The sequence below is a fragment of the Rattus norvegicus genome, chromosome 14 (assembly GCF_036323735.1).
Source record: "Rattus norvegicus strain BN/NHsdMcwi chromosome 14, GRCr8, whole genome shotgun sequence".
Classification (NCBI taxonomy): Eukaryota; Metazoa; Chordata; class Mammalia; order Rodentia; family Muridae; genus Rattus; species Rattus norvegicus.
Genome location: NC_086032.1, coordinates 34,916,181 through 34,932,747, shown reverse-complemented (window position 1 = coordinate 34,932,747; position 16,567 = coordinate 34,916,181). Strand labels below are relative to the sequence as shown.

The 16,567-nt window shown below is 44.2% G+C and overlaps 1 protein-coding gene across 2 annotated transcripts; it reads right to left on the bottom strand.

The window, feature by feature from the left end:
• Nucleotides 1–86: 86 nt before the first annotated feature.
• On the bottom strand, nucleotides 87–15,085 carry Sgcb (sarcoglycan, beta). 2 transcript variants are annotated; one of them, NM_001191068.1, is made up of 6 exons: nucleotides 15,031–15,085; nucleotides 11,580–11,789; nucleotides 7,638–7,823; nucleotides 6,745–6,936; nucleotides 6,337–6,468; nucleotides 87–3,022 (listed from the first exon to the last, which is right to left on the bottom strand). In NM_001191068.1, exons 1-6 carry the CDS (start codon nucleotides 15,067–15,069, stop codon nucleotides 2,819–2,821), a joined length of 963 nt encoding a protein of 320 aa, NP_001177997.1. In that variant the 5' UTR covers nucleotides 15,070–15,085; the 3' UTR covers nucleotides 87–2,818. The 2 variants fall into 2 exon arrangements, with proteins under 2 accessions (NP_001177997.1, XP_063129669.1); XM_063273599.1 differs by lacking the exon at nucleotides 15,031–15,085 and adding an exon at nucleotides 12,224–12,330 and having other exon boundaries at nucleotides 89–3,022.
• Nucleotides 15,086–16,567: the final 1,482 nt, after the last annotated feature.

Genomic DNA, 16,567 nt, shown 5'->3' with positions numbered 1-16,567 from the left:
TCAACACCCCCTCCTCCCCTATATTTAGATTCTGTGTGTTTGTGCTAATGTAGAAGCTCATTAATAAAGTCATGAAGAAACCAATAGCCAAGTTCTCAGCGTTTTATTGTAAACAGAGGTCATCAATCAGAAATACATAGGTATATTTTTTGTATGGCATAACTTGTAAACTTTGTCCCTCTTGATGTCATTCGAAAGATTATAATGACCAGCACTTCAATGGTCTCCTCTTCATTAAGTTTAACACAGTAATTATAACCCCTTTATAAAAACACTCATCAAAACCAGGTAGAAATTCTACCTTTCATCATCAAAACTAGCACACAAAGTTTATTTTGCTTCTGTCACAATGCAAAAAGATTGCCAATAAAGCGATTAAAAGACTGCTGACGTTGGCAGGTAGCTCTTGCTTTGTGTTGTGGATGCCCTCCCTCCACTGGACAATCCAGAACGAATCTTACTTTTATTTTTTTCTATCTCTTTGCATTGATATTCATCTCTAGAATACTGTCCTTACTTTAAATGTGTGTTTGTTTTCCTCCCTGGGTTCCTCCTGCATCTACCTTCCAGAGGCCTGCAGTAAGTCCTCTCAGTGTGGTACATTCAAAACAGATGAACACATGAGAGGGAATATGCCCCCTGGTGGCCCGATTTAACAGTGCGGCTTCCCTGTACGCCAAGCTTGGCTTGGGCAGAGCTTCCAAGTCAGTGTGTCAGTCAGTGGGTTTACCACAGTGTGGTCTAAAATACCATACTTAGTAAGCACGAGTTTTACAAAGCATCAGGATATTCTCAAACTACAAAGTGCTCAATGGAGATGTATCAAAACACAAGTGTTTCTCACAGACATGTAAAAATACACTTTTTAAAAAAATGAATTGCATTTAGTAAATAATACTTTGTAATATAGTGTTCTGTGGATTTAGTAAAAATATTTATTTAAAGAAATTCTCAAAACAAATTTAAATAGAACATGTAACAAATGTACAATTTAAAAATACACTGAGCATGGAAAGGAGAATTCCAAGCATGATTTTTCTGAGCGTTATTTAGTTATTAAACAATACTTGAATATATCCAGAGGTATAAATTGCTCTCTTTCTTTACATCTAAAATCTGCACTTAGTGTCAGGTCTCAAGTCAACTCTTACCTTAGCCTGAGTTCACAATCTATAAGGTATTTAGTTTTTCCATTTGACAGAATTGTGACAATATTGAATACAAATTGTTTTATATATTGATTTCTTATCCACACAGTTCTAAGTGGCCATGACAGACTACAACACTCATCTCTGTAGCTAGGCCCAGGATACCTCCCTACTGTACTTTAGAGCTATGTTTCTTCATCCCCCATCCCATGTGTCTTAATAATATCAAGAAATTCTTTTCAAATCAAGTATAAACTATGCTAAGAATCAACTGGCTTGGGGGCTGTAAGTAATTAAAATGAGACTGAGATGAGGAGCAGAGATAAAAGTTTTATACCTAGCTAAAATGACCTGCTTTATCTCCAGAATTAGCACCCTTTATTCTCATGTATATTAATTTCTAGGCACAGTGTACTTCTAAAGGGTGATGCCGTATGGGACACTGGAGGAATAACATCAGGACAGCTGTGCCTACTGGGGCCTAGCTTCCTCCCTTTCCACTGAGCTTCCCCAGGGCTTAGGGAAAAGTGTGTTGGCTTCTCTATCACTCATTCAGGTGCTCTCACATGACAAGCAGACCAAGGAGACCGGTTTATTGAATGACAGCTTAGAACTGGCTCAAGATAGTTTAAAATCTGACAGTGATTGGTCATGTTTTGCTAGCACTGTTATTTTAACTAGAGAGTAGCACACGAGCTAGATTTTTACCTGTTAGGTAAATTAGGATTTGGCTTTTCCCATCCTTTGAGAGTTTTAAATAGTTGAAAATTCAGTGTAGTTGTAAAAAAGGCAGAAACACACTTGGAATAGGTTCCCCTGGGTTGGAACTGTACTTGACTTCTAACCCTGAGTCCATCTTTTACCATACAGTATGGGTCAATTTTCTGAACCTCCCTGACCTTCAGTTTCCTGATGAGTAGAGCTGGGAGCGAAGCACTTGCTTAGAGAGGTGCAGCTGGAACAGAGAGATCCAGCGTACAGTGCCCAGGACAGTGCTCGGCAAGAGGAGGCCTGGGGATGACAGCTTCTGTCACAGGAGTGAGAACCGTGCTTGTGTCTAATGTCCACACACTATAAAAGCTTACATGTATCATTATTCCAAGTAAACATAGCTGACAGTATTTTCTTTAGTGCAAAACTAAGGAAACATAGCTTTTTACAAACTTATATATGGAAAGCTCTTTAATAACTTGTTTGTGAAAATGTGGCTTTGGGTTAATGCATTAAAATATCTGTGCCTTCCCCTTTAAAAGCCAAAGACAGAGCACAAACAGTGTCCCTGTGCCCTCCAAACATCTCTAGTGGATCTCTCCCCACGAGAAATGACCAAGGGCTTACTATGGCGAGTCTTAACTGCTTCAGCCCTTTGTCCTTTAGGATAAGAGATAGTAGAATGTTAAAAACATTTCAAAGATTAATTTTGATTTTATTAATTTCTCATAATTATTTTAGAGAACTGTCCTTTGAATATCAGTGCAACTTACTAAATTGTATTAGAATTTAGGCACTCAAAACCCCTTAAATATGGAGAGCACATAATAGATACAGTGGTGTTTCCCAGTTAAAATAATTACAAGTTACGCAAACTGTAGAAACATGGCTCACATGCATTCTTCAAAAGGGGAGGGTCGAGTTAGATCTGAACATGCTGAGCCCTGCGGATGCTCCTTCTAATGCGTGTTTCCACAAGGGTTGTCAGAGACCTGGCAGCCCATGTTGTGGCTTGTTACTTGTACTTTGAAGAGTGTGCCGTCTGCACACATGCAGAGCTTGTACCGCACCCAGTCACCACTGCCTGACTGGTCTCCGCCGGAGGAGCTGGGCAGACGCGTTGGGCTGACCATCACAGTGCCATTGAGGATGATGCTGTTTTCCTATGCGGAGAGTAACATGGTTTAGTCACTTCCTCCAGCGGGCACAGAAGAACATTACTAAAGTAGACAAGACTTAGAGACATAAAGAGGAAGAGGCAGCAGTCAGAGAGTAAAGCCGTGACCAAAACAACTGTGGCCACAGCAAAACCAAAATACACACAAGGATTCAAAGGCGACTCCTCGCTTAGTCAGCCCATACTGTGCATCAGCAAACCTGCAAATAGCTTGTAAGCACTAGGCAAATCACATCCTGCACATAGTGTGACTGATAACACAGTTTTGGATAATTTTCACTTTTTGACTCCAGAGAATTTTTACTGACTGATGTTGATATTAATGGGGTGGGATTATGTTTCTCTTATAGGAAACTAATTTTAGTTAATAGAAATTCAATTACATATTAAAACTATATAGTTTATTAGATTAGACCTTCAAAGAAACTGAAGTTTTATTTATACTCATAGCTACAGAACCATTCTCATCTGTAGATTCTTAAGACCGTGTGTGTGTGTGTGTGTGTGTGTGTGTGTGTGTGTGTGTGCACACGGAGCTCAGAGGTTGAACATGTGTGTCTATGACAATGGCTTTAATATCGTGCTCCTTGTTGCAAGGCCTCTCTTTCACTGAATCTGGAACTCAGCAGGTCAGCCACACTGTCTGACCCATCTGCCTCTACTGCCTTGGCACCATGGCTATAGGCTCATGCCGCTGTCATGTGTGGCTTTTTATTTGGGTGCGATGGTTCTAAACTCATGTCTCCATGCTTGTTTGGAAGCACTTGGCCAACTGAGCCATCTCGGCCGCCCAAGAGACCAGTAAGTTTCTACTTCTCTCCCTTCTGCCTCCCTTCTTCTTTACCATTTAACAGTTACTAAATACTGTCATCTGGCAGACACCATCCTGGCACTGGGGAGATGACAGTAAGCGCATGGGTAGCAGGCACACTCTTACAGAGTGACATTTAGCAGAGGGAAGCGATAAGAAACCAGCACACAGGAAACTGTAGGGCATGAGGTGGGATATGCTACAAGGGAAGACGAGCGGGGGGAATAAAGAGTGGGTGGCTGACGACTGTAGTTTATACAAGGTACCAGAGACAGTCTTCCTGATAAGGTCACATCCCAACAGAAGTGGAGCTGTGAGTGAGTGGGCCACGTGGGTCACTGGGGAAGGCACTCCAGTGGAGGACACTGACTGGAAGGGCCCCAGTGAGGGGGAGTGTTATGTAGGCTCAGGGTGTATGAAGCACAGAGGCTAAGGAAAGGGACACAGTAGGATGTGAGACAAATAATGGGGGCAGACCTGTAAGACTGGGGAGAGACGTGGGGGGTTATTTGGAAATAGAAGAAAAGCCCACTTAGAGGGTGATAAGAGACGGTTTTTAAAAAGGTTCCTCTGCAGCAGCAGGCGCTGTGACACAGATCTATATCCACCCCCACATTCCGATTCAGCACTTGAGAGGCAGGAGGATTTGAGTCCAGGCTAGTCTAAGGTACAGGTGAGACCCTACCTCATAGTTTCTGGGTACAGAAGTAGCTCATATCTAATGGATGAAGCAAAGGGGAGCCACCAGGCTGCCCCAGGCAGTGCAGTAGCTGGCCCACATATGCTGCATTGGCTAGGAGCAGCCAGGGGCTGCAGGTGCCCTCCCTGCAGGGGAGCTGAGCCTCTGTGCTTCATACATCCTTTATTCTCCCCGCTTGTCTTCCCTTGTAGCACGTATCCCACCTCATGCCCTACAGAGTTTCCTGTGTGCTGGTTTCTTATCGCCTCTCTCTGCTAAATGTCACTCTGTAAGAGTGTGCCTGTTGCCCATGCGGCTGCTGGGCAGAGCACAGGCAGACATGCGTGTCTGGTGAGGAGCCAGGGCATCAAGACTTTACACCCGAGCAGTTCAGATGCCTGTGGGTGTGGAAGTGGGGAAAGGGGTAGGCAGCTGGACCAGAGAACCCCAATTAACAGGAAAGGCCAACACAGGTTGTGAGCATGGGGGGTCATCACTCAAGACTGTCAGAGGGGCAGAAATGGCAACTGCTATGGAAAGGCTTTTGCCCGGAATGTTTGGAATAGAACAGCTTCCTATTTCTGAGATTACTTATTTTCAGAACAAAACACTCAGTATTATTCTGAAAGTTGCATGTAGGAAATGCAGCGTTAAGGGCTGTTTCAGATTTTGTTTCTATGCTGCCATCTTGTGGTCATCTAATTTTACTTTCTTGAAAATATTTCTTAAAGTGCATTCAATACGTTGTAGCATAGGGGTGAGTAAAGTTAACAGGATTCGTGTACTGAAAGTAGAGAGAGATAAACTTGAATGCTCTTCATCTAAGAGCATTGGGGATGTCTAGGATAGTATACATTCTGATTACTCTAACCTGATCATGTGCACATATATCCAAACATACAATGTACCACATAAAAAACAATATCACAGGTCAATTAAGATAAAAGTGAAACATTTAAAAAGTAGTTTGGTGAAATTGTTGCTAATGTAGCTTACCCTCTAAATCTAACTATCGATATCAGCTGACATACAAAGCTGAGTATTTTTTTCAATATTAGAAATTAGGGGGAAACTGTCAAAGCAAAACACCTACTTTTCTTTCTAAAGTTTATTATTTCTAAGAATTATATTACTGAACGCTTTTTGAAACCTGACTTCTGTTCAGGTTTAAGGCTGCTATTGTCAGATGCTCCTTGGTAACACACATTTCCTCAGCCCTAGGTAAGCAGCCTGAGGTGCCCAGAGGCACTCGTAACTCCATTCTGGCTGAAACTGCAAGTTCGTAAGAGGGGTGCAGGCTGCAGCTCCCCTGCATGAAGTAAGACTGACTGAAGCTCTGGGAAAATCTGTGACGCTGAAGTAATGTCACAGTGATGACAGACTCCCTCCCTCACAGCTGACAGGTGTCAGAGAAAAGCGTGTGACCCCATTCAAGCATTCTTCTCTTGTAGCCTTGGACACAAAACTTGGAAATGAACAGGAATGACCTTCAATGGAACAACAGCAGCTACTTCAGGGACACATGGTTTGATCTCCTGAAATTATCAGAAGGCCTGTTTGGTTATGTTTTTCCTCCTTTTAAAATAACAGAAAAAAAGTGAACAAGCAGAATTACAAATCAAATCACCTGTTATTCTACCATTCTTAGCTAAATATTATTAATATTTACTCCATCCTTCCAGATTTTATAAACTGTACATGTTCTGAAAAAATGAGATATTTTACAAATTATTTTATAATTTTCTTTCATTTCACAGTCTATCTTATCTTATTCAAAATAATAAATTCACACAGAAAAAAAGATACTCACAGCCTTTAGTTCCACATCCCCTCGCATGTGAAATTCAATGGTTTTGCCCATGATGAACACGCCTTCATTGCCTCGCACAATTGCACGCCCATCGACTTTGATGTTCAAGTCACTGGTAGCGTTGCTGGTGATCTAACAATGAAAGCACATGCTAAGGGGTTTGTGGGTAATGAGAGAATCTTTATCACCGAGAAGGGAACGTCTCAGCTCTGGACTATGAAGGGCAGGTTTGTAACTGTGGGGATTAACATAAAGAGAGGAATTGGAAGTGCATGCGCAGGCTGAGGACAGAGCTCTGCAGCCCTCCAATGGTCCAAAGTCATGTTTTCAGGTGGCCCAAACCCTTCCCCCAGGGAGTAACTGCTGACAAATTCCCCCATCAGCGATGATAAAAAGAATGAACCAAACCCTTTCAGTTGACGCTTTCTGAACGTTCAAACTTTTCACTCCGCTTGGCAGGTGAAACTCATGAGTCTCATAGTCTGTGCTGAATAAGATATTTTGTGTCCTTGGGTCAAAAAATTGCATTCCAATGTCGCTGGTGATGGAGGTTTTGTTCTTTTCAACACTCAGCTTGGTTGTCCCTTGCTGAAAAACAATCTTGAGAAAAATGCTTCATTGTCAGTATGTTTGCAAAGAATGCTGCAAACAAAATTTATGAAGACTGTTGATTTTAGGAGTACCACAGAACAGTACAGACAAAATCTAATATGACAGTAAGAGCCAAACTTTAAATTCTTTTAATTGCACCTGCCCATTAGACTCTGGATGGTACACAACTCTAAAATGCAAGTCTGTACACTCCTTTGCTCATACATGACCTACTGTACAACAACACAGGACATGGGAACATGGCTGGGCCCTAAGACAGCCATGGTGGAGGTAAGGAACACCCTTGAGGTTTCATTCAGTTAAAGGCCTGAGTTTTAGTAGCCACTGTGACTTATCTGCCACCAAGTAGCATTTCTCTTCCTGATTCGCAGAATCTGGGCCTCCTGAACTGGAAGGGGGCTTTTACAATGGCTTTGTCACATGGAAGAGAAAATAGTGATCTCCATATTCTTACATCAGTGAGTGCTTCTACTGGGAAAATCTGGAATAGTAAGTACTTAACTCCAGCAAGATTATAAAGCCAACAATATCACTGACGGTTGAGTGTTTATGACTATGGGTAAGTTTGTGTACTGATGCATATTTTAAAAGGGAAGATGCTGATTTCCAGCTTTCATCTGTAGGTTCTTGTGAAAACTGTTGTCCACGCCCCTCTACCTCCACACAATGCCCTCAGTGTGGAGACGTACCGGCTGGTTGTTGCCAGTGATGACCAGGTTTTCATTCCGCCTTCCTCCCACTGTGCTCTTATAAAGCGGATGGATGATACCCATGTCGGACACTTGCTTGAATCGCAGCAGACCGCTCTCATGAAACTCCAAGCTGTCACAGCCATTTGGCCCAATGCGAATCACGGCCCAGATGACAAGTGTAATCTGAAAGACAGGCATGTTTACTCTTACGAGGACCCATGAGACACACCTGGAAGCAAACAGCAATGCTCTCCAAGTGTGAGGTCTCCTGACACATTTAATCAGTGAGATGAAAACACCACCTGGTGGTCGTCTTAGAGGATATTTTTATGAAGATGGCTCACGGTTAAGGGCCAGACATGCCAGAAGGTCCATCATACATGGCAGTGTTACTTTTCCTATTCCGATCTCCCTTTCTTAAATAGTGTATCCTTTATTTCTTCTTTGCCGACTAAGGCTCTATCTCCTATTTTAGCAGATGAGAATTTGAGCTCACTGTTATGTCTTTTCTCTTCGAACTCCAAAACAGACTTGGTGAAACCTGAGTGTAGCAATTACTGACCATGTAAGTATTCTTCACCACCAAATGCTATACCCTAATCTTCTTTTAATATTTATGTCTTCATAGTCCAATATTTTCTTTTATTTGATAAATTGAACTAAATCTTGAACTCTTGTATATTTCTGCAAATCTCTCAGTAAAATAAACATTCTGCAATTCAAGCTGCTCAGACAATATCAGTTCTGCCTTTCTCCTCTAGTGAATTTCCTGCACCTGGTCTCTTTGCTCACTGGGGACTGGCCATTGTCTGGGCCACCCACATGATGGACCTGTGAACTTTCTCCCATGCTTTCCCAACATGAGATGCCCAGTTTCCTGTGTCTGCATCTCTCATGCTGTAGGACTTTCTTCTGGTAGCACAGAGGCTTATTTAGAAGGAAACTGTTTGGCACATGTGTATGGTAAGATGGTATACAGTCCCTCATGTATGTGAGACAATATGGCTAGACATGTGTTTCTGAGACCTGACATCTGAAGGCCATAGCCTTATTGCCCGATCTTCCCATTGCTCACAACAGGTCCAGGGACACCCTGTGCTTGGATTCTTCCCACAAAACACCTTTCTCACCTCTCTCGAAAAGTTTTAAATATCTTATTTACAGTTTTCTTAGATTTTATAGTGATAGTGTGGTCTGTCTGTCTGTCTTTCCCTCCTTCTGCTGCCTTCTCTTTTTAGAATGTATTACACTGAGCCCAGACTGGTTTCAAATTTTCTAGAGGATTTTCTCTTTTTACTTTTCTTTCTTCCTCCTCTTCCTCCTCCTCCTCCCCTTCTTCCTCCTCCTTTCTTCTTCCTCCTCCTCCTCCTCCTCTTCTTCCTCCTCCTTCTTCTTCCTCTCTCTCTCTCTCTCTCTCTCTCTCTCTCTCTCTCTCTCTCTGTCTCTCTCTCTCTCTCTCTCTCTCTCGTCCAGACAGGGTCTCACTCTATCCCTGACGGTCCTAGAATCCACTCTGTGGACTAGGGTGGTTTTGAATTCACAGAGATACTGCCTTACTTCCTGATAGCTGGAATTAAAGGATTGTTGCCACGACACTGGGCTTCAGAGAATTTCCTTAAAATCATTCTATTTGATTTATTTTCTTCAATGCTTTCTCTGTTCTCATTTTTGGAACCTCCTTTTATTAGGATGTCCCAGAATGATGGTTTAATGTTGTAGGACTCCATGGAAGAGCTTTTGTTTCCCTTTTTAAAGCTTTGCTTACTTTTTGTGAGTATGGGCGTTCTGCCTGCATGCAGTGTCTGCATCCCATGCATGCAGTGTCCTCAGCGGCCGGAAGAGGCCATCACGTCATTTGGAACTGTGCAGTTGTAAGCTGCCATGTAGGTGTTGGAAACAAGCCTGGACCTCTGCAAGAGAGGACAGCGCTTTTAACAGCTGCGCCATCTCTCTAGCCGCAGTGTGACTTTCTGTGACTTCTTTATTTAATTGCACCATTTGAGTGTCACGTTATTTTTGTTTCATGGATGGAATATCACATTTCTCTGAAGATGCTAATTTTAGTTTTAAGGAGTTCTTTGTGTTGTAGTTTCCTGCGACAGGACCTCATGCAGTCCAGGCTAGCCTTTCATGCCCTATGTGGTGGAGGCTAGCCTCTAACTCCCAAGGACTGGGTGACAGGAGTGTGCGCCGTGGCTTTGGGCTTTTGCTTTTTGCCGTTCATTTCATTTTTCTCATCTCTCCAAGTTTCTGCTTTGCCCATGGTGGGTTTTGGTCTCCATCAGTTTCCAGCTCTTATAGTTAGGCTCACAGTCTCCTGAGCCTTGACGGGGTACACTTACTTAACTGTGCAGCTGTAAAAAGCCCAGAGAGAATGAGTGACCCTGTCTCTTTAGCACCTCCTGCTGGCATTTACCAGCACAGCAGGCCCACAGAGGACTCTGTGGGTGGGCCCCTGACCTATGGGCTTTGCAGTAGGGAAAGCAGGATTTTTATAGGCCCTGTCAAATCTCACTGTCATGTGGTGTTCTACCTCTGGGTGCTTTAACTCTCCAGGGAGGGAGGAGTCCTCCATCTCTGGTCTGCTTGGAGTAGCTGGAGGCAGAGGATGAAGGTAAAGGAGTGTAGGAAGTGAGGCTCTAGTGCTCAGTCAGAATGCCCGGCTTTCAGGATGGTAACTTGCTCATGTGGTGGTCCAGGGTGTCTGATATATACAGTTTGGCTGTGGTTAGCGGGGGAATCTGTTTAGCTGGGAAATGAGGCTCAGGGAATTTCATTAACCACAGATTTTTCCCACAATTCATCTATTTCAATTCCTGTCTTGAACCTGGTTGGTAAGGCCCTTACTTTCTAATGCTGGCTTCTGTAAAGCACTTTGCCAATACAGGTTGTGACCCTTCACACTCACAACACACACACACACACACACACACACACACACACACACACACACACACACACTGATAAGTTATCTGCCATTCTCCTTCTTCTTTTGTCTTCATAAATTATGCCTGAAGGTTTCGGTCACATCTCACTGCCTTCAAATACGACTGTGTCTCCTGCCACTGTTACTTTAGAGAGGGGGTTGGGATGTCGTAAGCACATATATAAGGCACAGTGAATTTAGAATGCTGAGGAGAACGACTGATGGTGCTTTGTTTAAACTGTGGCAGCTCTGATCTCAGTGGGGGATTAGACACAAATGTTTTGGAAGAACACGGAGTCCAAAGCCTTCTCAAGAACACTGGGAAAAAAAAAGAGAGAGAAAACTCACTGGCTTTCTTTTAACAGACGGTATCATTCATGGAGAAACTGGTGCTAGAGGGTTCCAGGGTTAACCGCCAGAGTTACAATGCCATATTAAAGAAACATTAAGTATCCAGGGGAAAACAGAGGCTGGGGCCTCAACCTCAGTGAGAATGGGTCTGGTAGAGCCTTCAGCTTGACCCTGGGGGCTGAGACTACATATAAGACACGGACTGTCAATGCCGCTAGACTGCTCATGTTTTACAAACAACACTGAGTGAAATTGTTTTTTTTTTTTTTTGAGAGAAAAGGGCAATAAAGTCACAGTGAAGTTCTCTTCCACTGACTTTACGCAGCCTATATTAAAAGACAACTCCTTTAAAGGGAGAACCCATCAATGTTTTTCTAGATGAGATTGATATATGGCTATATTATCTTATAGGATTTCTCAGGTTTGCTTACTTATTTCTGTGGGACTGGAGAGAGAAGCCTATTAGGTTTTTATGTCAAGCACTAACATTTTATGTCGTCCACTGGGAGAGAAGACCACATATAGAGAAGCAGAAGATAAGACTGTCCCAAAACACAGTACTAAGCAGAAACTATGATCCCATCTATGATTCCCATCTATGGTAAAAAGATGAAACTACCCCAGGATAACTCTAGAGAGAGTGCAGTGTCCCATCTACTCACAAGCAGGTTGATGACAGCCAGGATAAACAGGAGGACAATCACACAGATGGCTAGGTTGCCCTTTCTCCCTCTCAGCCCGGTTTTATGCAGCCGGTCTTCATCGATGGGAATGTACCCAGCTTTGAAGTTGCTGTTATGCTCTTTGTTGACGTTCCTTCGTTCCACTGCCTTCTCCCGCATGGACTTCTTCACTGGCCCGTTGGAACCTTGCTAAAAACAAAACAGAATGCAACAGCCATACTCCCCTTTTGACACATTTATTAAATCCAAATTCACAATTAAAGAAGGCTGAACTGGTTGTTGGTAGATGTCCCACGAATAAGTTGCAAGTCACAGTGTGTTGCAGGTTTCAGGATTACTGACGTGTAGCACACTTTCTGCTTTCAGTCATCCTCCTGTCAACATGGGTACAGCCCACTTCCAGGCAGAGTTGGTACACACACACGCGCGCACACACACACACACACACACACACACGCACGCACACATTGCAGTGGATAATATCTTTAATAATGAGTGCACATACATGTACGTACACACATTGAAGTAGATAATATCTTTACTAATGATTTATTAGATTTTTACTCATATATTTTTCACTTACATGAAAAGAATTCGGAATGATTAACACAGTTGCTACTTACAACTCAACGGATTAAAGCCTGCATTATTCTAGATGAGTAATTTTCCAAGTGCTCAGGGGCAGGTGCATGAGCATATGTGTTTAGGACGGATGTCAACTGAATATTCTTCAGGGTCTGAAATGTCAGAAATGTTTTTAAAAACAACAGTAAGATTTGTGTTTTACTCTCCCACTCTTTTGGATGAATGCTGGTGTCTCCGGAGGCCGTGTGACCATTTACAATAACAGAATTATTCTAAAAGCTAATAAAGTATTTGCTCAAGCATTCCTTGTTTTCATAATTTCTCAGGTTAACTTCTAATTATGATAAATACCAACAGATAGTTAAGAGGATAAGTAGAATCTGGGATTAAAAAGAAAAACTTGAGAACTTCTGACCTTGACCATAAGTGACATTAAGTAATCATGTTATGTAATAAAAATACGAAAGGACCAGCAGGAATGGTTACTGCCCAAGTTTTGTGTTCTTTTTCCCCAGAGCTCCGAGACGATTCACTTATTGTAGACGGCACTAAGAATGGTTATGCTTAGCGCCGTCACAGTAAGTTGGAACTTAAGAAGGAGGACATGATCCTTTTGTGGAGGTATTATGGACCTGCACTGTGAGTTCCATGGCACATGCACTCTATATGTCAGGGTGCCTGAGTCAGTAGTGTAGGCATGGCATGCTGCAGAGTTCGGGAGAGCCGGGACACTCTGAGTTGTTAGGAAAATGGGAGGAGTGGGCGGGTCAGACATGGCAACACCGGAGAAGAAAAGGGGAAAAAGGAGCCAGGTTGAGCCAGTTCTCAGCAGGGTGTGTAGACCCTATTCTAATCTTATGCTCTGTTTGGAGTCACTGGAGGTTTCTGAGCACACGGGACATGTGTTTCAGCATGTTGAATGCTAGGTGAACACTTTACAGAGGTCAGCAGGCTCCTGCTGATATGTTGATGGAGGTTTGAGGTAATGAGGAGATAAGCGAGGGTGGGCTAGACAGATACATGAAAGGAAAAATGAAGTGAAAAGATGTGGTAGCCAACAAAAGCGTCACCATACACGAGATGAACTTTATCCTCAGGGCAGTGCCTCTGAGGCTGCTGTGGCTGCTGCTGCTTCCTCCTGTTTCTTCCCACTCCTCCTGCTAATTTTCCTCCCCCTTCTTCTTCCCAATCTTCCTCCTTCTCCCCATCTCTCCCACCCCAGTCTCTTCCTCCTCCCCTTCTGCACTTCTTCCTTTGATTTCATTTAGTGTTGTGGGGAGTAGAGGCACATGCATCACGATATATGTGTGTGGAGGTCAAAGAACAACCTTTGGGAGTTGGGCCTCTCATCTCACCATGACGGTTCTCAGAACTGAACTCAGGAACCAAGTTGTCAGGCTCTGTGGCTGTCACTTTTATCTACTAAGCCATCTTGCTGGCCCCTACTGAAGACATTTACACTGAAACAAACTCACAGTCTAACTGAGAACTGGAATAGAAGAGCTGGAAACGAAGACACCAGCGTTTTCCTTGGGTGAAGCTGGGGGAGACGCTTTAAGAGGCAGACCTGCCAGGACCCAGTGACTGTGACACAGCAGGGTCTACAGTGACTCCCACACAGAATAGATTACATAGTTAGTGGGATCCCAAAGGCTAAAGCAACCTTTCCTGCTCAAACATAAAGTTGAGATTAAGCCCAATGTGTGTTTCTCCTTAGCTTCCTTCAGTCAGCCCTGCTCTGGGTTAGGGTAGCCAAGTGAGCAGGCCATTGTAACTTTTCAGTAGAGTAGAACCTCAGAGCACCAAGATACACCCATAGAAGAACAAAGACTCCTCTAACCCACAGTTGAGGGGTACACTAGAAAAACCAAGGAATGGCTTCATTCCCAACAAGTTCACTTGCTATTGTCACAGTAGACTTCGGTGTTTGTTTAGCAGATTTCATGTCTATTTTTCATATCCCCTAGAACGAGCCTCCAGGAACACAAACTTAACACCCATCTGTCACTAAAATCTTAGCCACTTAAGAAAATATTCCTCAGTTGAATATTATAAACTTCACTCCTTCACTTTCTCCCCACGTTGAAGTTGAAGAATGAGACTTTTTAGAGAGAAACCATCTTACTGGTTATTTATAAAGGGAAACAACAGTAAAGATGTGACAAAAATAGCTTTTTGTTATAAGAAGTCACTTTGGCAACTACATGCACGAGCATGTATTCATACCCTTCACGCACATACACATATGTGCATGCTCAAGTACAGCTTGATATTTGAGGGGAAGCCTTTAAACTATTCTACGCTTACAACGAAGACCAGGAAACATTTGATAACGCATTTCTTAGAAGTAATCTTAAATCCACTAGACAACGGTCAGTTTTATGTTGGTGTCTGAATCTCCGAGAAACCAAAGTGGGCGGGGAAATCAGGGCCGTCTGCACATCGGGCACGCCAGCCACACAGAAACAAGACCTGGCCACGATCCACGCCAGGCAACAGCTGACCACGACTTGGCTGGTATCGGGCAGCCTCCCAGCCCCAACTGATGTTATTTTTATCCTCATGGTTTCTGGCTGCGGAGAGGCACGTCCAGGCGCAGGCTCCGCAGGCCATGACCCGTATCACTCCCGCAGAGGGACAGCTCCCCTCTCCGGCCGAGCTGCTGCCCTGGGTCCAGCCCGGCCTTCGCCAGCATCTTGACTGCGGACAGCTCCCGCCCTGCTGCCCCGCCCTGTCGCCTCGCTCTGCCGCCTCAGCTCGGCTCTCGCGCCCTCGTCCCCGCCCTTTGTGGGGTCGACCCGACCACCCGGCTTCCCAAACCCTCGGCCGCAGCAGGCTCACAGACCTGCTCGGTCGCCGCCGCCGCTGCTGCCGCTGCCGCCATCTTGGCCCGCCGCAGCCCGCGCTTGCGCTCTGGCACGGGGGTGGGGCTCACACCCTGGGATGGCCACGCCTTGCCACGCCCTCGCCACCCCTCCGAAAGAAATCCAGAGTGGGCAAGAGTCTGTGTAGGCTCAGATCCCTGGAGGCCGGTCACTCGCCACCGTGAGTCACTCGCGGGTTGCATGGGCGTGGCAGGGATCGCACGCACTCAGGGGAGTCCTCAAGTTCTTCGGAAAGGACGCCCTCAAAATCCAAAACATGCCTTTACCTTCCATCAACTCCCCATTTTGGGATACTGTACCATCCTGAGCTGTGACGAAATGCAAGAGAGAGATGTCATCGAGAGTGCTGGTGGGTGAGGCTTTGGTGCAGATCAAGTGGAAACGTTAGGTAGCTTAAACCAAACTAGCTGCACCCCTACCCTCCCCGCTCCCCCAGGACTGTGAAGTCAAGTCTGGCACTTTCTTTGAGGCATTAGAGGCAGACAGGTTGTTTGATCATATAATATTGGAGATGTGCTGACTATATTATGTCCTCAGGAACCTAATTTGACACACAGTACCAGGAGGACAAGAATTGCAGGTAACTGGTGCACATTGGTTGCTCTCTGCTCTAACAGTCCGTTAAATTGAGTACCATCCAAAGCTCAAGAACTGTTCCTCAGACCGTGAATAGTTTCTAGAAGGTAGCCTGGGCATTTTGCTTTTGTAACCCAACTTCAATGCTTTCCCTACTTCTGAGGATGGCTGTGGAGTTAAATACTCTGACACATAACAAATCTGTCCCCCTCGCCCCATGTCTGATTTTGGATATAAGCTGTATCTATGTGGTCATTTGCCTGTCCCTGTCTTCTTCCCCCACTGCTGAAACTGCTTGGCTCCATCACTGAGACAAACCTGCATTTCAGTCTGGAAGACTATAAATCACAAGCTACAGGTTTGAGACTCGGCAGTGTCTGTGTAATAGCTTGGCTCTGACCCCATGTATCAGCTTTGACAACATGGCTTTCGACTGATCCCGGGTTCCTGTGCTTCACTGTTTACTGTGTCCAAGTGTTTTCCCCTTTCTCTGACAGATATACTCTTTTGTGTCCCCGAAAACCCATCAAAAGTCACATTCTTTTTTTTTTTTTTTAAAGATTTATTTATTTATTATATATAAGTACACTGTAGCTGTCTTCAGATACATCAGAAGAGGGCATCTGATCTCTTTACAGATGGTTGAGCCACCATGTGGTTGCTGGGAATTGAACTCATGACCTCTGGAAGAGCAGTCGGGTGCTCTTAACCGCTGAGCCATCTCTCCAGCCCCCCAAAAGTCACATTCTATTCAGAGCCTTCCAAAGTTCCGATCAGCAGTATGAGGTACTGTTTCTAATCGTGTCACGTCTCAATCACTCACAATAATGAAACTCCTTAAATGTCTTCCAGAGCTGCCTGCCGCCCTAGATTCTAGGAAGAGAAGAACCCTCACTTTGCTTTTCTTATCTCGTCTCCACA

Excerpts from the sequence above, each read along its gene's own strand:
- Sgcb (NM_001191068.1), bottom strand. The coding sequence starts at position 15,069 with ATGGCGGCAGCGGCAGCAGCGGCGGCGGCGACCGAGCAG. Across the intron at positions 6,937-7,637 it reads TCACTGGCAACAACCAGCCG|ATTGTTTTTCAGCAAGGGAC; the intron begins GTACGTCTCCAC and ends ATTTTTCTCAAG. Across the intron at positions 3,023-6,336 it reads GGGATGTGGAACTAAAGGCT|GAAAACAGCATCATCCTCAA; the intron begins GTGAGTATCTTT and ends CTCTCCGCATAG.